The following is a 23,255-nucleotide window of genomic DNA, read 5'->3' on the forward strand; positions in this document are numbered from 1 at the left end:
GTGAGAATCCAAATAAGTTTATAAATGCAGTGACAGCAAATAGGGGAATCAGAAGAAGTGGAGAAATGAGATAGAAAGGAAATGGAGTAGGTTACTAGCTTCAGGTAACTGGGAGGGGTGGTTACTAGCTTCAGGTAACTGGGAGGGGTGGTTACTAGCTTCAGGTATCTGGGAGGGGTGGTTACTAGCTTCAGGTATCTGGGAGGGGTGGTTACTAGCTTCAGGTATCTGGGAGGGGTGGTTACTAGCTTCGGGTATCTGGGAGGGGTGGTTACTAGCTTCAGGTAACTGGGAGGGGTGGTTACTAGATTCAGGTAACTGGGAGGGGTGGTTACTAGCTTCAGGTAACTGGGAGGGGTGGTTAATAGCTTCAGGTATCTGGGAGGGGTGGTTACTAGCTTCAGGTAACTGGGAGGGGTGGTTAATAGCTTCAGGTATCTGGAAGGGGTCGTTAATAGCTTCAGGTAACTGGGAGGGGTGTTTAATAGCTTCAGGTATCTGGGAGGAGTGGTTAATAGCTTCAGGTATCTGGGAGGGATGGTTAATAGCTTCAGGTATCTGGGAGGGGTGGTTAATATCTTCGGGTAACTGGGAGGGGTGGTTAATAGCTTCAGGTAACTGGGAGGGGTGGTTAATAGCTTCAGGTATCTGGGAGGGGTGGTTACTAGCTTCGGGTATCTGGGAGGGGTGGTTAATAGCTTCAGGTAACTGAGAGGGGTGGCTAATAGCTTCAGGTAACTGGGAGGGGTGGTTGAAGGGAAAGGAAGTCTGAATGAGGAGGTCAAAGTTAAAATCAGAGGTGCTGCAGCCAACTGGCAGAGTGTTAGGAGTAGTGTATGACAGAAAAATGCTAAAGAAGCTGGCAAGAAAAGTGTACAAAACAGTGCTGTGACCAGTACAACTTTATGGTACAGGAACCTGGGCAGTTAAAGCAGAGCAGTTGAAGAAGTTATGGAGTTGAGGTTATGGAGATGAAATGCCTGAGATGGGAGGTAGGATGCACATTGTAGGACAGAGAAAGAAATGAGGACATCAGAGCTGATATTCAACCACAGGCTAAGTACAGGCTTTATTCCAGCAGACTGGAGTACTACCATTGTCATCCCCTTGCACAAAGGTGGTGCCACTACTGACCCTGGAAACTATCATCCCATTAACTTGACAAGTCTGATTTCTCATAAACAAGGACATAGGCAATCTCTAAGCACTTGGCCCCACCCAGTTTGGATTCATCAAGGGCAGATTTTGCCTGTTCAACCTGGTTGACTTCTTTGAGACTGTTACCAAGGCCACGGATGAGGGGAAAGTCAGTACATAGAGCTTACCTTGAGTTGGTGAAGGTCTTTGACACAATCCCCCACTCAGACATAATTGAGAAGCTAACACATCTTGGTGTAAATCCCTATCTCATCAGGTGGGTGGCTAACCCTCAAGGTCAAAATAAGCACCTCCACCTCCGATAGCTGGAGTTCCTTAGGGATCTGTTATGGGATGCCTAATGTTTGGCATCTACTTCTCAGAGGTCCAGGCAAAGACAAAAGGCCTGCAATTGACCAAGTTTGCGGATAACTGTAAGTTGGGTGCAACATACTGCAAGAGGGTCTCACAGCAACTAATGACTGGTGCCAAAGTCATGGCCTCAAACTAAACACAAAAAAATCTAGCATCATACCGTTCGGCAAAAACACAGCCCCTACTGATTATCATATGAATGACAACCCCCTAAGCACACGAACTATGGTGAGAGACCTGGGTACTCAGGTTGATAATACTCTCACATGCAACCATCACATCATAAGTAAAGGGATTGCATCCAGAAAAAAGGAGGTTATTAGCTCTCTATACTACTCCCTAGTTAGACCAATAATTGAGTATAACACCCTGTGTGGTATGTACCTCTCCAAACATCTGCACCAACCGGAAAGACCATAGAAATACCTCACAAAGAGAATCCATGGCCTCCAAAACCTGTCCCATGTGGACAGGCTCAAATCACTGTCATTCTACTTGGTATTGTACAGACTGCTCAGAGGTGATCTGTGTCTTGTCTACAAGGCAATCTCGGAGCCTGGCCTACTAGAGATGCTCCATATCCCTAAATCTAACTCCTCGCGCATTACCCACTCAAAAGGCCTAAATCTAATACGCAACATCAACAAAACCTGCTGGAGAGACAGGTTTGTCTCCCAGAGGCTGCCCCGTCTCTGGAATAGACTTCCCATACACATCAAATAGAGTACCTCACTGACCCTCTTCAAGCACAAACTTGATGAGTGGATGGGAAAACGCACATTTGTCCCAGGGGGTTCCACCTGTGTCCCTCATTGGCAGGGCGACCGGTGCTGATTGAGGTTTCATTTTGGGGATAAACTCTTGGCCAGGCTTGTAAGGGCCCCAGGACAATTAGTCTAGTAACCTCCTATGATCTTATAATCCTAAGTCCAAGTAGGTCCAATTGCAGAAAAGGTCAACGAGAACAGATTACGTTGGTTCAGACACATATGCAGAAAAGAAAGAAATTGGGTGAAGAAGATTTGGGATAGAAAAGAAGACAGTAAGAAGAAACAAGGGTGTCCAGCAAAGAGATGGATATATTGTGTGAGAGAAGACCTGTGACAGTCAGGCATGACTGTTGAAGAAGGTAAGAGAGTGGCATTGAATCAAGAGCAAGAGATATGGTAACAATTGACACAACACCCCAACCCCATGCAAAAAAATGGGAAAAAAGGGGATTGATAATGATGATGATGATTCTGAGATGATGATGTTGTGGTGGCTGTTGGGGAGGTTGGGGTCAGTTTGAAAATATGAACTTTCTGTAACTGCATTGGATTATGTGCATTAAAACATTACTAAGAAAACTTGGTTTCAGAAATCAGGGATGTTTCCAAAAAGACATTAAACGTGTTATGTTAAGATAATCTAATATTCCATGGGGATGTAGATCTGTATTATCAGTATGGAATGTCAGTGTAATACAAGTTTAGTACTGTGAGAGGTCATTTTTTATGTTAGTGTGAGTTTGGGACTCTGGTTTCATGACTGTGCTGCGATGATCACTGCATGCAGACAGCTGTGCTTTTGTACCATCTTATTTTTGTTATCAGTGTGGGAGGAAATAATTAGGTTCTTATATTTCAGAGGCAAAGCAGGCACTTCAACTCTACATTACTCACATCCAGGGGATAATTAGTGACCCAGAGAAAGTACAAGGACGTCTGACAAAGGAAGATAAGGTAAACAGAAGAGATCTGTTTTGCATACTGTGTTATGATGTGTACAGCTTTTTAGTGGTGCACAACACTGTTACCATTTAGGTTTGGTCTTGTTTTCTACTGAACAAAATTGCATGCGAATACATTTTGTACCAGTCTTTTTAATAACGAAAAAAACATACAAGCAGATTTAGAATTCCACCCTAGGGCAGAGATGTTATAAGGTTTAGTGGTAAATGGGCCATCATTGTTAAAGCTATGCTCCGTCAAATAGAGAGCCATCCAAAAGACTATGTTGTGGAAATCAGTGTATAATTGTTGGCCACTGTGTTTGCCAGAGCACTGCTATAACCGCTAAACACAACAAATGCCAGTAATCCAATAAAATGAAGGTTTAATAAATAGACAAAACTCCAGCTCCTTGTCACTGCTATAACCACTAAACACAACAAATGCCAGTAATCCAATAAAATGAAGGTTTAATAAACAGACAAAACTCCAGCTCCTTGGCACTGCTATAACCACTAAACACAACAAATGCCAGTAATCCAGTAAAATGAAGGTTTAATAAACAGACAATACTCTAGCTCCTCGGCACTGCTATAACCACTAAACACAACAAATGCCAGTAATCCAATAAAATGAAGGTTTAATAAACAGACAAAACTCTAGCTCCTCGGCACTGCTATAACCACTAAACACAACAAATGCCAGTAATCCAGTAAAATGAAGGTTTAATAAACAGACAATACTCTAGCTCCTCAGCACTGCTATAACCACTAAACACAACAAATGCCAGTAATCCAATAAAATGAAGGTTTAATAAACAGACAAAACTCCAGCTCCTTGGCACTGCTATAACCACTAAACACAACAAATGCCAGTAATCCAATAAAATGAAGGTTTAATAAACAGACAAAACTCTAGCTCCTCGGCAATGCTATAACCACTAAACACAACAAATGCCAGTAATCCAGTAAAATGAAGGTTTAATAAACAGACAATACTCTAGCTCCTCGGCACTGCTATAACCACTAAACACAACAAATGCCAGTAATCCAATAAAATGAAGGATTAATAAACAGACAAAACTTCAGCTCCTTGGCACTGATATAACCACTAAACACAACAAATGCCAGTAATCCAGTAAAATGAAGGTTTAATAAACAGACAAAATTCTAGCTCCTCGGCACTGCTATAATCACTAAACACAACAAATGCCAGTAATCCAATAAAATGAGGGTTTAATAAACAGACAAAACTCTAGCTCCTCGACACTGCTATAACCACTAAACACAACAAATGCCAGTAATCCAATAAAATGAGGGTTTATTAAACAGACAAAACTCTAGCTCCTCGGCACTGCTATAACCACTAAACACAACAAATGCCAGTAATCTAATAAAATGAAGGTTTAATAAACAGACAAAACTCTAGCTCCTCGGCACTGCTATAACCACTAAACACAACAAATGCCAGTAATCCAATAAAATGAAGGTTTAATAAACAGACAAAACTCTAGCTCCTCGGCACTGCTATAACCACTAAACACAACAAATGCCAGTAATCCAATAAAATGAAGGTTTAATAAACAGACAAAACTCTAGCTCCTCGGCACTACTATAACCACTCTGGAATGATGGATATTTGAGTTTTCATTACTTTTAAAGTCTGCATCATAAAATGTTGAACATTATCCAAGATATGGACCAAAAGTTTCTGCATTGTAGTGAAAGTAAAGTGAACAGGAAAAACATAGCATCCTAGTGTGAATACTCATGCAGGAAAAAAAAACTTTTATGAAAAGTTTAGGCCCATTCATTTTTAAGGATAGAATGTCTAGCTGATATTTTTGTGATTAGCATTGCATGATGTAGCAGTATGACATGTTATCCTGCACACTTTTTCCACAACTTTTGCTTTATTCCAGTTATACCTGGAATAGGGGGACTGACAGCTCTCTGGCTGCTAATGTAACTGTACAGTAGGTGTTTGATAGGTGCTGACAATCAGTCAGATGTTCACAAATCTGCATTACCATTTTATTACGTTGGAGTGCTCTGCTGCAGGCCCACCCAATGGGTACATTCAGTGATTCTGTAAGTCACTTTTTTTGTTATTTGGAGTTTGTGGGGTGAGGTTTGGGAAACTTATAGATGTATTGCCATTTTACTGAAATTTCCATGGATTGTAATATGAAATGAAAAACGTTAGAGCTTATTTCAGAAATTGTGTAATACAGACAAACATTTTTAAGTCTGACAGGTTATCCATAGGTAATATTGAGGTAATTGCATTTGATATAACCTTTAAACAGATTCAGAGTGGATATTGTAGTGGTGATGTGGTGTAGTGCTCTATTTCGCGCATGTTTGCTTATTTTTTATTGTATTATATATTCAGTTATCATTTGTTAACTGTGTAAGCAAGCCAGTACAAAGGCCATATTCTTTAAAGTCGTGGGCCACAGGCAAGAACAAATAAGGATTCCAGAGAGCATCCTTTAAACACAGATATACATATGAAGAAATATGCAAGTCTTAGGAATTCCATACAAGTAAGATACCACAGACCAGGTATAGGGAGCCCCCTATATGGCTGCTGAAGTTTTCCCCCATTTACCCCATCTCTGTGCTGAAGTTTACCCCAGCTCTGTGTTATAGAGAGATAATGCACCATCTATGACAGAAATTATCTCAGTTTGAGTAGTTACTTGGGCACTGGAAGAATGTGTAGTGTGTGTGTGTGTGTGTGTGTGTGTGTGTGTGTGTGTGTGTGTGTGTGTGTGTGTGTGTGTGTGTGTGTTTGGGGGGGGTAAGAGTGAGCAGACTGCAGCAATTCATCCATGGGGGAATTCTGCTCAGCCATTTGCTGATATGCAAGCAGAGGCTTGGACAACACCACTGGCCATAGACCAGGGGATGTCAGCCTGGTACTTAAGGTCATAGGTAGTTATTAGGCTTGCAGTCCAAGGGACCATTGAGGAGCATAGCCCTAATTTCCAGTTGCCAATAAGAATTGTCTGGTTAAGTGACTTGCTCAAGGATGTCAAACCCTGTATCACAGGTTCTTAGCTCAAAGCCTTAACCCTGTGAGCCAACTGTCAAACTTGTTAGTCCCAAGACAGTGCTAGTAGATATCAGAGGCATGTGTGTGGGAGCATGTACAGGTAGAGAGAGGCCACAGGATACCCTGTGATGATATCAGCCACCATTAGCTACCTAGGGGTGGCAGGGCCACCCCTATAACTTGTATTCTTAATTATATGGGCTGCTTACTGGGAAGGACACTGTATAGAGTCTCTGCCTGGAGATTGTTAGTGACAATTGGCAAGCAAATAAGTTGCCCCCCAGGCAGCTTTCACTCAGTGCAGACAGACTCCTGCACTAGGAACGAATGGACTTGAGGTCCACAGGTTAAAGTTTTCATAGACAGTAAATACAGAGTGAAAAGGTATGTAAGTAAAAAAAGTCAAACTATTATACTCAATCATGTTTTTTTTTTTTGACACTTCATTAGGGACAAGGCAAAGGGAAGTATTTTGACCAGTAACTCCACAGAGTATGTCACTTAAGATTACAGATGGTTCTTCTAAGATTCTTGAATGGCTAGCATAAGCATGCCATCCACAAAATATGGTAATAACCAGAGCATGACTATTGACCTTTTATGGTGCTGCAACTCCTACAGGTGCTTAGGATTGCAGGAAGTTGTGTGGGGGTGACCACAGCAAGAAAAACATTATGTGCATATTAACCGGGATGCTTCTGTAGTTGTCAGCAGAAATACCGGACACTTGCAAATTATTTATGAATTGTAAGTAATTATAATTAGTAGTGCTCAAGTTTTTCAGCAGTTTTCTCAGAAAAGCAAAAAAAAGTATATTTTTTGCTATTTTCTTATGGGATGTCTTGCAAAACTGAACCAATTAACTGACTGTAATTAAAGACTAATATAGTTGCTTAGGGAAATTTAAAATTACTTTACTGAATGACTTTCTTGGAAACCTTGGATCACATGCAGATAAATTTACTGATAGGCAGGAGTCCTTTACTGCTGTAATATTTGTCTACAAATACACATCATCATCATCATCATCATCATCTTCTTTCGGCTGTTCCCATTAGGTTCATAGGTTCATACTAGGCTATCTGCCCTAGGGCATTTATAAGCCTAGCCAGAGTGTGTGTGGCTTTCACCACCCCTTAGGATGAGAATACTATACCCATTACTTTGCTGTGCCTCTGTCCAGCAGTGACACAGAGATGATTCCCGGGGTAAACCTACGATCTCCCATCCACTCGTCAAGATTTCTCTTGAACAGAGTCAGTGAGGGGCTCTGCCTCACATGGACTGGGATTCTGTTCCATAGTGTAGTAGGGAGTCTCTGGGTGATGAATCTGTCCCTCCAGCACGTCCTATTTATGTCCGTGTTGAGGTTTAAGTCTCTTGCTCTCGTGGCTCTGGTGGATTTGGATTTTTTGAGGTGGAGCATGTCCATTAATTCCAGGTTGGACATGGCCTTGTATGTCAGGCACAGATCACCTCTGAGCAGATGGTATGCGACTGAATAGAGCTGGAGTTTCTTCAGTTGGGCAGCGTATGACATATGTTTGAGCCCCTTTATCCTTTTGGTGAGGAACTTTTGGGGTCTTTCCAACTGCTGCAGGTGTCGGGTAAGGTACATTCCGAATGGGGCGTTGTACTCAATCATTGGTCTGATAAGTGAAGAGTACAGGGGTACAATGACCTCTCCTGATCTGGATGTGAATCCCTTCATGATCAGGTGGGCAATGTAGAAGGTCTTCCTAACCACTTTGGCAATGTGAGTGTCAAAAGAGAGGTTACTGTCAACTTGGGTCCCCAGGTCCCTGATAACTTCTTCCAGGTTTAATGGATTACCACCCCTGTGGTAATTAGGGGTTACCTTGTTTTTCCCAAAGGGTATGACTATACATTTTTTGGCATTTAGCTTAAGGCCATGGCTCTGGCACCAGTTATCCATTTCTATGAGACCTCTCTGGAGGATGTCTTTGTCTGATGGAGTGTCAATTATGGTGCCCACTTTGCAGTCATCTGCAAATTTTGTCAGCCACAATCCCCCTATGTTTGCCTGCACTTCAGAAAAATAAATGCCGAACAAGAGGGGGCCCAGGACTGAGCCCTGTGGGACACCGCTCGTGACTGGCTTAGAGTCTGACATGGCACCAGCAACTCTAACCTTGTGGGTTCTGTCCTTGAGCCAGTTTGCAACCCATCTTGTGACATATGGGTTTACATCTAAGCTGGTGAGCTTTTCTATGATGCCCGAGTGGTGTATTGTGTCGACCAAGTTCAAGAGGCAGGATCTGCCCTTGACAAAGCCAAATTGGGTAGGATCCAGTGTCTGTAGGTCCCCAATGTCTTTATTTATGAGTTCCATTATGATCCTCTCCATAACTTTGCAGACAAGGCTCGTCAAGCTTATGGGGCAGCAATTTCCAGGGTCCGTAGAAGCACCGCCTTTGTGTAGTGGGACCACAGTTGCCGTACACCATTCTTTGGGTACATATCCTGTAGTAAGGCTAAGATTAAACAGCAGCCTTATGTGTGGGTTTAGTTCCTCATTGAGTTTGTGTAGCACACAGCCGGGGACACCGTCCGGTCCCATTGATGCTGTGTTTTTTGCTTTAGAGAGAGCAACTCTCACCTGGGCATCAATTTGGGAGGCTAGACTCTGGTGGGATAGATATTTCTCCTTTTGGCGGGGAGGGAGGGGAGAAATTTGCACTGAACCTGTCTGCCAGTATGTTGGCAATGTCTGTGGGTTCAGTGATTTTTGTATCATTTTGGACTAATTCTGAGCATATCTGGGAGTTTCCACCCAGGTTTCTAACATAGCTAAAGAAACAGCAGATCACCCGTTTCCATTTCTTCCTGTCCTCTGCATCTTGCTCTGTCACACCAGCCACCTACATGTCTTCTCTCACCACATCCATAAACCTTATCTTAGGCCTTCCTCTTTTCCTGTTACCTGGTAGCCTCATCCTTAGCATCTTTTTCCCAATATACTCCGCATCCCTTCTCAGCACATGTCCAAACCAACGTAATCTTGCCTCTCTGGCTTTGTCTTCAAACCTTCCAACCTGGGCTGACCCTCTAATATACTTATTCTTAATCCTGTCTACCCTCGTCACACCCAGTGCAAATCTTAACATCTTTAACTCTGCCACATCCAGCTCAAACGCCTGCCTTTTTGTCAATGCCACTGTCTCCAACCCATATAACATAGCTGGTCTCACTACCCTCTTGTAGACCTTCGCTTTCACTCTTACAGGTACTTGTCTGTCACAAATCACTCGTGACACTCTTCTCCACCCACTCCATCCTGCCTGTACTCTCTTCTTCACCTCTCTTCCACACTCACTGTTACTCTGAACTATTGACCCCAAGTATTAGTCTTAGTCCTGCTGACCTTCATTCCTCTTCTCCCTAGAGCATATCTCCATCTCTCCAGGGTCTCCTCCACCTGTTCCCTACTCTCACTAAAGATCACAATGTCATCTGCAAACGTCATAGTCCATGGGGATTCCTGTCTGATCTTGTCTGTCAACCTGTCCATCACCATTGCAAATAAGAAAGGGCTCAGAGATGATCCTTGATGTAATCCCACCTCCACCTTAAACGCATCCGTCACTCCCACCGCAGACCTCACCACTGTCATACTACCCTCGTACATATCCTGTACCACTTTTACATACTTCTCTGACACTCCTGACTTCCTCATACAATACCACAACTCCTCTCTAGGCACCCTGTCATATTCTTTCTCCAAGTCTACAAAAACACAATGCAGCTCCTTCTGACATTCTCTGTACTTCTCCATCAACACTCTCAGAGCAAACATCGCATCTGTAGTGCTCTTTCCCGGCATGAAACCATACTGCTGTTCAGTAATCATCACATCCCTTCTTAATCTAGCTTCCACTACTCTTTCCCATAACTTCATGCTGTGACTGATCAATTTAATCCCTATGTAGTTACTACAGCTCTGCACATCACCCTTATTCTTAAAAATCGGTACCAAAACACTTTTTCTCCATTCCTCAGGCATCCTCTCACTTTCCAAGATTTCATTAAACAATCTGGTTAAAAACTCCACTGCCATTTCACCTAAACACCTCCATGCTTCCACAGGTATGTCATCTGGGCCAACAGCCTTTCCATTCTTCATTCTCTTCATAGCTATCCTTAATTCCTCCTTGCTAATCCATTGTAATTCATGCTTCACTATCCCTACATCATCCAACCTTCTCTCCCTCTCATTCTCTTCATTCATCAACCCCTCAAAGTACTCTTTCCATCTCCTCAACACACTCTCCTCGCTTGTGAGTATGTTTCCCTCATTATCCTTTATCCCCCTTACCTGCTGCACATCTTTCCTAGCTCGGTCCCTCTGTCTAGCTAATCTGTACAGGTCCTTTTCTCCCTCCTTAGTGTCCAACCTTTCATACAACTCTTCATATGCCTTATTCTTAGCCTTCGCCACCTCTCTCTTTGCCACGTACCTCATCTCCTTATACTCCTGTCTACTTTCTTCATCTCTCTGACAATCCCACTTCTTCTTTGCCAATCTCTTTGCCTGTATACTCTTCTGTACTTCCTCATTCCACCACCATGTCTCCTTGTCGTCCTTCCTCTGTCCCGATGTGATACCAAGCACTTTTCTAGCAGTCTCCCTTACTAGCTCTGCTGTAGTTACCCAGCTATTTGGTAACTCTTCACTGCCACACAGTGCCTGTCTTAACTCATCCCTGAACTCCACCTCACAATTACCCTTTTTCAATTTCCACCATTTGATCCTTGGTGCTGCCCTCACACTCCTCCTCCTCTTCTTGATCACCAACGTCATCCTACAAACCACCATCCTATGCTGCCTAACTACACTTTCTCCGGCCACCACTTTACAGTCTCCAATCTCTTTCAAACTGGCTCTCCTACATAAGATATAATCCACCTGTGTGCATCTTCCTCCACTCTTGTATGTCACCCTATGCTCCTCCCTCTTGTTAAAATACATATTCACCACAGCCATATCCATCCTTTTCGCAAAATCCACTACCATCTGACCTTCTACATTCCTTTGTTTAACACCATATCTACCCATCACTTCCTCATCCCCACTGTTCCCTTCACCAACATGCCCATTTAAATCTGCTCCAATCACCACTCTCTCACTCTTGGGTACAGTCATCACCACTTCATCCAATTCACTCCAAAATTTTCTTTCTCGTCCATTGCACACCCAACTTGTGGAGCATATGCACTAACAACATTAATCATTACACCATCAATTTCCAGCTTCATAAACATCACTCTATCCGACACCCTTTTAACCTCCAAAACACTCTTCGCATACTGTTCCTTCAGAATAACTCCTACGCCATTTCTCCTCCCATCCACACCATGATAAAACAATTTGAACTCACCTCCGATACACCTAGCCTTACTCCCCTTCCATCTGGTCTTTTGCACACACAATATACCAACCTTCCTTCTGTCCATCATATCAGCTAGCTCTCTCCCTATACCAGTCATACTGCCATAAAAACAAATATTAAATTATGTGAAATACATGGTGTTTACAATGAAACAGTAACTAAGTATATTTAAACAGATGTGCATATAGCTTTTCAAAATGGTAGTATGAAAGCTGACTGCTCCTCCTTGGCTCTTCTGACTCAACAACATTTTCCTGGTTTGAAAGTATTGCTGGTGCTTATATTTATCTCACTTGACTTATTTTTCACTGCATGTAATCATTGCACATTCCAGCAATTAAATGACATTTGATTATGCATAGGTAGTCTCTAATTTTGCTGTTTTATGCAACTGGTGTATTTATGATGTGGTAGCATGATATGGCTAACAAAGTGGTTATGGACTGTTGTCATAATATAGAGTGCTGCTACATTTTTATTGTTTCACTAACTTTCCTAAGAAGTTTCCTCTGTAAAACTATCTTGGATAAGGATTATGCAGGCAGATGATGGGTGTGTGCTGTGCAGTTGGTTGACAGATGATGGGGGTGTGCTGTGCAGTTGGTTGTAGGATATCTGATGCTGTGGAGTTGAGCTGTCTGCTGCAGCCGCTCATGGCCGTGGATTGTGCAGAGTGTTTGCTGCTGCACTGGGGGTTTATTACTGAACATGACCGTGTAGGACTGCCAAATGTTGTTTTCTGTTCGATTTACAACACTTGAGGAAGACTTGAATAATGTATATTCTATTTCAAATTTATGGCAGTGGTTTGTCTTTTTGAATGGAGCCATGCTGGGGAAATTTGTGACTAATGAGTATAGATCTAGAGTTTGGATTTTGGCTGGATTGTCTCCAACAGTTTATTATAGGTGGCTTTTATAACTGTTACTGTTTACAGGACTGGTCTATTTAGACCATTAGCAACTTGTATTATGTGTAGGGTAGTCTGTTCAGGACATGTTTAGGTCAACATCCAGCAGGTCTTTAAGTCTGGATTGGTTTCCTTCAGCAGACTTTTGCTACTCTGTCTGTTTGAACATTGGTTGTGTGCACTAGGTGCCATCTGTCTGTTTGAACACTGGTTGTGTGCACTAGGTGCCATCTGTCTGTTTGAACACTGGTTGTGTGCACTAGGTGCTTACTGTCTGTCTGCTTGAACACTGGTTGTGTGCACTAGGTGCCATCTGTCTGTTTGAACACTGGTTGTGTGCACTAGGTGCTTACTGTCTGTCTGCTTGAACACTGGTTGTGTGCACTAGGTGCCATCTGTCTGCTTGAACACTGGTTGTGTGCACTAGGTGCTTACTGTCTGTCTGTTTGAACACTGGTTGTGTGCACTAGGTGCCATCTGTCTGCTTGAACACTGGTTGTGTGCACTAGGTGCCATCTGTCTGCTTGAACACTGGTTGTGTGCACTAGGTGCTTACTGTCTGTCTGTTTGAACACTGGTTGTGTGCACTAGGTGCCATCTGTCTGCTTGAACACTGGTTGTGTGCACTAGGTGCCATCTGTCTGCTTGAACACTGGTTGTGTGCACTAGGTGCCATCTGTCTGCTTGAACACTGGTTGTGTGCACTAGGTGCCATCTGTCTGTTTGAACACTGGTTGTGTGCACTAGGTGCTTACTGTCTGTCTGCTTGAACACTGGTTGTGTGCACTAGGTGCCATCTGTCTGCTTGAACACTGGTTGTGTGCACTAGGTGCTTACTGTCTGTCTGTTTGAACACTGGTTGTGTGCACCAGGTGCCATCTGTCTGCTTGAACACTGGTTGTGTGCACTAGGTGCCATCTGTCTGCTTGAACACTGGTTGTGTGCACTAGGTGCTTACTGTCTGTCTGTTTGAACACTGGTTGTGTGCACTAGGTGCCATCTGTCTGCTTGAACACTGGTTGTGTGCACTAGGTGCCATCTGTCTGCTTGAACACTGGTTGTGTGCACTAGGTGCTTACTGTCTGTCTGTTTGAACACTGGTTGTGTGCACTAGGTGCCATCTGTCTGCTTGAACACTGGTTGTGTGCACTAGGTGCCATCTGTCTGTTTGAACACTGGTTGTGTGCACTAGGTGCTTACTGTCTGTCTGTTTGAACACTGGTTGTGTGCACTAGGTGCCATCTGTCTGCTTGAACACTGGTTGTGTGCACTAGGTGCCATCTGTCTGTTTGAACACTGGTTGTGTGCACTAGGTGCTTACTGTCTGTCTGTTTGAACATTGGTTGTGTGCACTAGATGCCATCTGTCTGCTTGAACACTGGTTGTGTGCACTAGGTGCCATCTGTCTGTTTGAACACTGGTTGTGTGCACTAGGTGCTTACTGTCTGTCTGTTTGAACACTGGTTGTGTGCACTAGGTGCCATCTGTCTGCTTGAACACTGGTTGTGTGCACTAGGTGCCATCTGTCTGTTTGAACACTGGTTGTGTGCACTAGGTGCTTACTGTCTGTCTGTTTGAACACTGGTTGTGTGCACTAGATGCTATCTGTTTGTCTGTTTCAACATTAGATGTGATGTCCTATCTCGCCTTCATTCTTAGCAGGTTGGGTTTGGAACCGATCCTCGGTTCCAACTCGGCCTTATACAAAGCTCGAGGTCTTCCACTTGTTCATGGCTAAAACCCTATCCCATGATGCACTGTGAGAGTTCCCCAGATTTCGTTTGCCACTAAACAAGATTGGGTGCTCTTCATACTGGCTCTGACTAAGTAGTTCTTTTTCTGCCTTGTATTTGAAAATTGTTAGAATCTTTTCAATACTTTTATGCCAGCTAATTTTTATTAAGTAAATTATCTGTGTTCCCCTCTTTTTTTGCTGTTGGCCATCATTATTTCTATTAGGCCTTTATTTCCCTGTCCCGGCATTAAATTTAGAAGCCCGTTTTAGTTAGAGGTTTTTTTCTTTTTTGTAAGAATAGGCTAGTTTGTTTGAGTTGAAGAACTGCCTTAGCCAATTTAAATTAGGGGGCTTTCCTCTTTGGTTTCCCTTTGTTTTTCCTCTCAAATACTCAGGGCTAGCTCATTTACGTTAGAGAGCTGCCTCTGTCCATTTTAGAGAGCCTTTTTTCTGTGTGTTTGTCTGATCGCTGTTGTTAAAATAAAAAAAAAAGAGTGTTGTGTAAAAATTAGTAGTAGTAGTAGTAGTAGTAGTAGTGTTTTTGTGTACTTACACTTTTTTCTCTGGTTTTCCCCTTTTTTCTCTGGTTTTCCCCTAGAGTTGTTAGCTGTGTTTTCCTGTTGTAGTTGCTGTTAGTCATGTCTTCCAAAGATTCTAAGGAAACTAAACCCTCTGGGTTTAAAAAATGTGTAAAGTGCAGCCATAAAATGTCCATAACTGATGGGCATACCATTTGTGTCTACTGCCTCGGAGGTGTTCACCTTCCGGAGTCCTGTGCTATCTGTCACTCATTTAGTCACAAGGTATTATTAGAGAGAAAGAACAAGCTCATTCTGAGAGGCTTGCTGAAGACCCCTTTTTCAGAAGCAATTGAAGAAGGTCAGGATCCTTAAAAATCCGGTCAATCCCCATCTTCAAAATCAGACAAGTCGAGGAAAAGGTCCTCTTCTTCGAGGGCCCATTCGGAGCCATCAAAAAAGTTACCTAAAGTTTCTTCTTTGGATCCGAAGGCTGTCGGGCCCGAGAAGTCTTCTGCCACAGCTCTTTCTATATCAGTGCTGTTGGAGTTTCATGTATGGAGCCAGTCCCCTGAAATGGAAATGATGTCTCCCACTTTAAGGTCTCCTTTATTGCAGTCTTCCAGATCTCATGCTCCCTCCACTCAATCCTCCAGGAGATTGTCTGATGATGATGATGTGGATCGTGTGGTGCAGAGGCTTTTAAGGACACCAGCACTCACCAAACTCTTGTCGGATCTAAACCAGAGGGCTTCGGAACTGACCAAACCTATCCTGCCACTCTCGATTCCTCCTCCGATCTGATCTCGGACCTTGGAACAAGAATGTTCAGAACTTATCTTAGTGGAACCATTGGAGCCGAGACCTATCTCAGGATCTTCAGCCCAGACTAATGTTCCAACATCCTCGGTTCCATCCAAACTCGAGGAATCTAGGAGCTGATGCTCTCCAATCGGGTCCAGGCAGGAAAGTCGGACTGGACAGTTGTCAGATCCAAACCTGCCTCTTGGGGCATCGGCTCGGGTGAGCTCAGCTTATACCTCAGCCTAGGAGCCAATGCCCTTGGTTCCAGGGATTTCTTCTGGTTCTTTGGAGATGGGAGTTTCCTCAGACCAAGGGCAGGGGGATTTCAAGGTAATGAGGAGAGTGCTATCTCCACAGACAGGTCCACTCTCGGGTCGGGACATTCTTCCCCCAAAGGCACTGGTGTCTGCCTCAGTATCACTGCATCCACAGAGACACGGAGACTCAAGGCCCCAGGATGCCCCATCAGGTGACCCCCTCTCTTCCAAAACCTCTCCAGAATACCCTTCTGAAGAGGTCCCTTGAAAGAGACTATGTAAGAGGAAGCATTTAGACTCCCCAGAAGTATCACTTCAGATACAGATCTTGATGATTCAGAAGGGTCCCCATGATTGCCCTCTGAGGATGTCTTCTTTGCAGACATCCTGGAAATGCTAAAACAGAGACGCAGCTGGAAGCCCATCAACCTTTCTGAGGAGAAGTATGTATACCTGAAGTTTTTTGGGTCTCAGCCTTCCTCTGCTTGGGTGTCTCTGCCCTTTGATGAGCTGATGCAATTAGTTAGTCAAAAGGAGTGGGAGTCTCCAGACTCAGTGGAAACTGTTCCTCGGAGGCCAAACAAATTCATCACTGCACCTTCAGGAAAGGAATTTCTTACCAAGGGTGTCCCAGTAGATGCTATGGTGGTGGTGGAGGCAGCCACCAAAAAGGAGCTTTCAGAGACGTCCTCTTCTGTCCATCTGCCAAACAAAGAGTCTCATACGATGGACAGATATGGAAAGCACAGCTTCTCTTCAGTGGCTTTTGCACTCAGATTCCTGAATTATCTGACTCACTTTAATAGGCTTCATAGAGATCCCCTGAAAGAGCTAGGAGATACCCTCCAAGGTTCACTAGCTGAAGGGGTATCAGACAAGGTTTTCTATCAGCTCTCCACCTTAACCTCAGTGGTCAACTCCTCCATGAGGCTTATTTCTTATACAGCGAATGGAGCGAGCAGGGCAGCAGGTTCAGGAATTTCCCTAAGGAGACATTCCTGGATGCGCTTGTGTGACTTTGCGGAACCCTTTAAATCTTCTTTTGTGAATGCCCCTTTTGATGGCTCATCTTTGTTCAGGCCAAAAGTCAAAGACACCCTAACCAGGTGTGAACAAGAAGGAAAGACTCTCTCTGCCATTGGAGTCCATTTTTCCCTAACTACCAGACCTTACCCAAGGGTCAGAAAGGAGGAAAAATGTGGTTTCGAAAATCCCAGAGAGCTTTCCAGGACACACGTGGGGATTCTTCCCCCAGAGGCAGAGGGGGAAATGCTAATGGAAGGTGCTGATCATATGCAGAGGGGGTCCACAAAACCAGGGCGACAGGGAATACTTCCATAGTGAGCCCTTTCATCACTCCTGAAAGGAGGCCCACCTGTCCATCTCTGGAGGCAGTTGGGGCCACTTATCTTTCTACCCAAAAGCCTGGCTAACAATAACAAAAGACAAGTGGGTACAAAGTATCGTATCCAGAGGTTACTCCATATCCTTTTCCTTCCCTAACAAAAGAAATACATCCCGGACGTTCCACCCAGTCAAAGGGATCAGGCAACTCTAGAAATACAAAAGTTGCAAGTCAAAAGAGTCATCCAAGCAGTCCCCACAGACCAAATAGGATCCAAAAGCCCGACTGGAAAAACTCCGGCTGTACTCAGTGGCATATTGCTTACTCAGAGGTGATCTCTGCCTGACTTACAAAGCCATGTCCATCTCAGAATTGATGGACATGCTCCACCTAAAGAAATCCAAGTCACTGCGAGCCACTCGCTCTAGAGAGCTAAACCTCACCACAACAATAAATAGACCATGCTGGAGGGATAGATTCCTGTCACAGAGACTCCCATGCTTTGGAACAAAATTCCTAACTACATTAGGTAGAGCCCCTCACTAACACTCTTCAAGAGAAACCTTGACGAGTGTATGGGTAACAGAAAATACACCCCCAGGATCACTTCACTGGTTCTTCCTGACAAAGGCTCAGTTAATTAATCAATGGGGAGGCGAACTCTGACACACTCTGGCTAGGCTTATAAATGCCCTCGGGCAGATAGCCTAGTACCTACCTATGAACCTATGAACCTAAAATCAACTATAAACTCTACCAGAGATGGTCTTTCATAGAGTATTCCCATATCCTTTCTCTTTGCCTGTACTCTGTTATCAATCCCCGATAAGGAATGCAGTTGCTGCCCTGTAGTCTAAGCTTCTGCTTAGCCTCACCTACTGTGTTTCTTTTCCCTCTAAAGTTATTCCTTTTAATACCTATGCTCCTTTGCTAATTTCCTCCAGTAAATTCCAAACCCCCTCTTTCCTATTTTCTCTACCCCTACTAGCAATTATGCCTGTTGGTAAGATATCCTTCTCCATTCCTGACTTGGTTTAGTCCTTAGAATGTTTTCTGCTGTTTTATGAATTTAATAGGCTACATGTTTTTATTATTGTCCTTAAGGATTTGCATCTGAAATTCTAGTCTCTTTATCCTTTGAACTACCCCCCATTTCATCATCATCTTTTCTTTTTTTTCTCACTTTGATTTATAATCATGTGCTTGAGCTATGTATATCAGACTTAACTGAGTAGTTTTAAAGTACTCCTTCAAAACAGATAACCCTAAACCACTGCTATTATGGGGAGAGTCAACTTATCCCAGCTAATACTTGTATTCTTTTCCTCCTCCTAAATAGCCTTTAACTCTGTATTAATTATCATCCATAACTTCTCCACTGATTGATAAAAATATACCCAACCTCTGTCTCTCTCCCTCTCCCTCTCTCTCTCTCTCTCTCTCTCTCTATATATATATATATATATATATATATATACATATATATATATATATATATATATATATATATATATATATATATATATAGGTCTACTTTGATTCACTGAAAACTCATTTCATTGAATTTCAAAACACTCACACCAAATCGCTGAAAGCTCAAATCACTGAAAATACATGTCACTGAATCACATTTCACTGAATGTAAGTACTGTTGGGCAAATAAAACGTATATGCACTTCTCACCACTGTAGTGCAATCCTGAAGTTCGTGTATATAGTTAGGGGGGTGGGGGGCAGAGCCCTCCACATTGGGGGTGTGCAGGGCATAGCCCCCATCTACTTTTGGTTTTATATTGTTAGCTTTCAGTGAAATGAGATTCATAAATATAAAAGCTAAGTAGATGTGGGGGCTACATCCCCCCAATGTGGGGGGGGGGTTGTGCCCCCCACACACCCCTAATTGTATATACTAACTCCAGGATCACACTACAGTGGGGAAAAGGGCATATGCATTTTATTTGCTCAACAGTACTTACATTCAGTGAAATGTGATTCAGTGAAATTACTTTTCAGTGATTTGAGCTTTTTGTGGGTGAATTGAAATTCAGTGAAATGAGTTTTCAGTGATTCAAAGTAGACCCATATATGTATATATATATATATATATATATATATATATATATATATAGATTTTGCTGCTTTTATTTTACTAAGAATATAATTAATCAAGAGCTCCCAGTTTCTCAGCTTCTAAGATAGCTGCACATTGATTAATAGCTTAACTTCAGCTCTCCCAGTGTGAATCTGAGAAAAAGGAGAGACATTGAAACTGTTTTGGGGTAAAATTTAGTTACTGGCTAGTAAGTACACTGCCTGGGTGCCAGCAAAGAAGAAATATGGAAAACCCCAAAGAAAACCAACCAGAAAAGATGAATAGAAAACACTGTCTGGAAAAGATTCTGCAGTTGTTCAGCAAAAAGCAGTTCAGGCTTCAGCTTTGGTTCAAGAGATCACTTCAAATAATTTAGAGAAAACACAACTCAAATGTGCACAGCGGTGATTAAAATAAATGAAAGCTGAAGGAATATATCAATTCAATTAACAAAAGGCTGGAAAATAGAAGTTTTAACTAGCTGTTCAGATGAACTGATGAAACTGAACAAAAATAAAAGCTGTCTGAGAATGAGGCTTCTCAAGATCAGCTGTTTCAAAAAATAATAGTTAAAAGACAGAGTGCCCAGAGAAAACCTGAGGATCTGCTGTTGTTTTTTTTATCTGTTCCTCAACCAATGGCTCTCGGATCCAACCTTAGATCTGACTTAGACCACTTCTAGGCATTGGCTCCGTAGCTTGAGCTGCTTCCCTCACCAATAATCTTTCCCTTTTGTTTGAATTCCCCCCACATTTCATTTGTTCTTCAGCATACGGACATGGTCTACCATAGCTCAGGCACTAGTGGTTTAAGACAAGTTTTTGTGTGGTATTTTAATAGCTTATTAAGCTATTCTAGTTTTTCTTATCTCCCCTGTATATATATATATATATATATATATATCTATATATATATATATATATATATATATATATATATATATATATATATATATATATATATATATATATATATATATATATGTGTGTGTGTGTGTGTGTATATATATATATATATATATATATATATATATATATATATATATATATACACACACAGACACACACACACACACACACACACATATATATATATATATATATATATATATATATATATATACATGTACATACTAGAATTGGAGACAGCGGTGTGTTCATAGAAAATGATTATTCACTGTACACCAGGCAGAACACAAGCAAATTTATCTCAGCAATCAGGGAATTTTAAGAGGTAGGTATGAGATTCAAGCTGCTGTATCCAGCTTTCTTCAGAATGTTTTTTTTTTCTTTTTCTGGAGAATCAAAGACACTTTTTGATACAGAACAGGCCAAGGAGGAAATTAAAAGTTTATCCAACAAAAAGTGAGCCAACAAGCAGAAGAGTTCTCTGTGTTTTTTTGTTCTGACAATAAAGTTCATAGAGAGACTTTGCAAGTGAAACCTTTTCCAATATTTCAAAGGAAAATTCATGAGAGACAAAAAAGCATAAGAGTCGACTAGAAGAATCAAGAATACCTTAAACTTGAACCAGACTCTGGTTTTGGGAGATGGAGATGAGCATCAGTCACATTTGTGAAATATGGTTTTGCAAGAAAAAGTGACTGAAAAAGACCGGACATTTGTTGACTTTGTTAAACTTGTGGGTAGACTGTAAAGCATATACCCCACTTTTGTTACTAGTATTTAAAAAGATACTAAAACGGGGAAAGTAACAGTAAATAAAACATTTTTTATTAGAATATGTATAAAACCTTCCACGATATAAACTGCATGTTATATATAGTAAAGCTTGTGTGTGTGTAGTGTGTACTCAGAGGTATTTTAAATGTGGGGGAAGTTTTTCAGTGACTGCTTTTTTAGTCATAAGAAATGCAGGCTTTGCAGTATAATAAGAGAAAAAGGTTTAACAAAAGCAAGTTTAATTTTAATATGATGTGATCTTGGGCTGCTGGGGTGGGGGTGCACTGATTATATTGTATGTAGAATTAAGATATTTTCTCTTATTTTTACAAGGGTGATTGTCTAGATTAATGCCCTCAGCTTAAACTATAAACAAGTGTTTTTTGTAAATAAGCAGGCTTAATAACCTAAGACAAAATGATGAAAGCCATGAAAATACTGAATTTCTTAAATTTGTAAGGATATTAGCTTGTTTTATTACATTAGCAAATGTATGGTGGAATCAAGAAGTCTGCAGCTGAAGGTAGGTGTACATTCTGTTCTGAGTGAAATTTACAAAGATTCATTGCTGAGTACTTTTCCTTGAAGACCAGTTGTCTGCAGGTGCAACAGTTAGTCTTGAAAGGTCTGACAATTGCATGCTGATGGACATGCAAAATTTAAAGGAACAATGGCAAGCTGTTCAGTGAAAAACAAAGTTTGAAATTATGGGAAGTGACTAAGAGATAGCAGCCTCTGTAGCAGCTTTAATACTTTTAATGCATTTAATAGAACATTGTATAGTTTAATTTTATTTAAACCAAAAATGAAAACCGGGCACCAGGGAACTTTACTGGCAAATCATCCCGGAGGCCAATGGTTTCCATTGTATTGAAGCTTAGGGCTGCTAGGCTTTGCGTTTTGCTATTTTAACCTTTAATTTCCCCTTATGATCACTAGATGGAGCTCTAGGTCAGGTTTAACATAAAACATGGAGTTGATAGTATTACAGTTAATCATTTAAGACATTTTTGTAAAAACAAAAATATATATATATATATATATATATATATATATATATATATATATATATATATATATATATATATATATATATATATATATATAATTTTTGTGTATTTATCATATACCTTTTACATAATAGCAACATCTTTGTGCTTTTATAGTGTTGGTTTACACTATGAAGTAGGTAGCTGCTTTTCTATTCTACTTAGGGGATTTGATTTTAATAGATATTTTAATTGTTTAATTATTTCTATGTGTCTGTTGGTAGTTTTACATTGTATTTAATATATATTCAGAGTGTCTTGGGTAAGTTGGATTCATCTGATGAAATCTTTTTGGGAAGAAAACACAGTTATTTGCCGAGCGTTAATGTGTTTATGTGTTTATGAGACTGGCCTTGTGGATTACATATATTTGAATCAATACATTTACTATATTGCACTTGTTGAGTGCTGGTCATCCTTCCTTGGTGCCCGTTTTTCATTTTTGGTTGCTTTTCATATTTTTGGGCACTCTTCCTGCCTTTGTTTGTGGTTTAATTTTATTTAAAGATAGCCAGTATATTTTTTTCTTAGAGGTAAAAGTTAATGTTTTATAAAAGCACACAAGCTGTTTTTCACATCTGGGAGAGGAGTAGAGATAAGAGGAAAACAGACAGCAAACAGTGTAAATGAGAACATGGATTGTAGCATGCACTTTAGCATGGGTAACTTTAAATCTGATGTCAATTTTCATTCATTCCTCAATCTATCCCCTTTTACACTGTTAGTGTATTCTTTGATACCATTGTTAGCATCTCCTTCCCTTCTTCTATCGTCAATAAAAAAATAAAAGTTTTGTTTTTCCTCTGTAAAAATCTTTCTGTCAAAAAGTCTGAAAAACCATCTAGTTTTAAAAAATGCCAGAAGTGCAGTCATAAGTTGCTCCTTTCTAATGTGCACACTGTACATTTATTGCTTAGGCCCTGAGCACCTTCAGAAAGATTGTGACATCTGTAAATCTTTTAATACTTGGGCCATTGTGGACTGTAAGAACAAGCTTATTTTAAAAGGCTTCCTTCCTTCTTTTTCAGAGACTTTGTCTGAGGCTGAACGTCCCCCCAACTGATGACAAAGGAACACTCCAGAAAGCCTTCGGATCCATCAGGCTTCTCTACCCCTGCCTCAGATCCAATGCAGGAGCCTCCAAAAAACACAAAAAGTCAGATACAAAG

At 41.4% G+C, this 23,255-nt stretch overlaps 1 protein-coding gene across 2 annotated transcripts in view; it reads left to right on the forward strand.

Moving 5' to 3' along the window:
- The window catches only part of ANKRD45 (ankyrin repeat domain 45), a 334,657-nt gene that overhangs the window by 160,349 nt on the left and 151,053 nt on the right, over nucleotides 1-23,255 (forward strand). For both annotated transcript variants that reach the window (XM_044085235.1, XM_044085233.1), the window contains exon 4: nucleotides 3,142-3,236. In XM_044085235.1, coding sequence (XP_043941170.1) covers nucleotides 3,142-3,236 — 95 coding nt within the window. The remainder of the gene's footprint in view (nucleotides 1-3,141; nucleotides 3,237-23,255) is intronic.

This window comes from Protopterus annectens, chromosome 10.part0 (assembly GCF_019279795.1).
Source record: "Protopterus annectens isolate FY-2018-M chromosome 10.part0, PAN1.0, whole genome shotgun sequence".
NCBI classification, from domain to species: Eukaryota; Metazoa; Chordata; order Ceratodontiformes; family Protopteridae; genus Protopterus; species Protopterus annectens.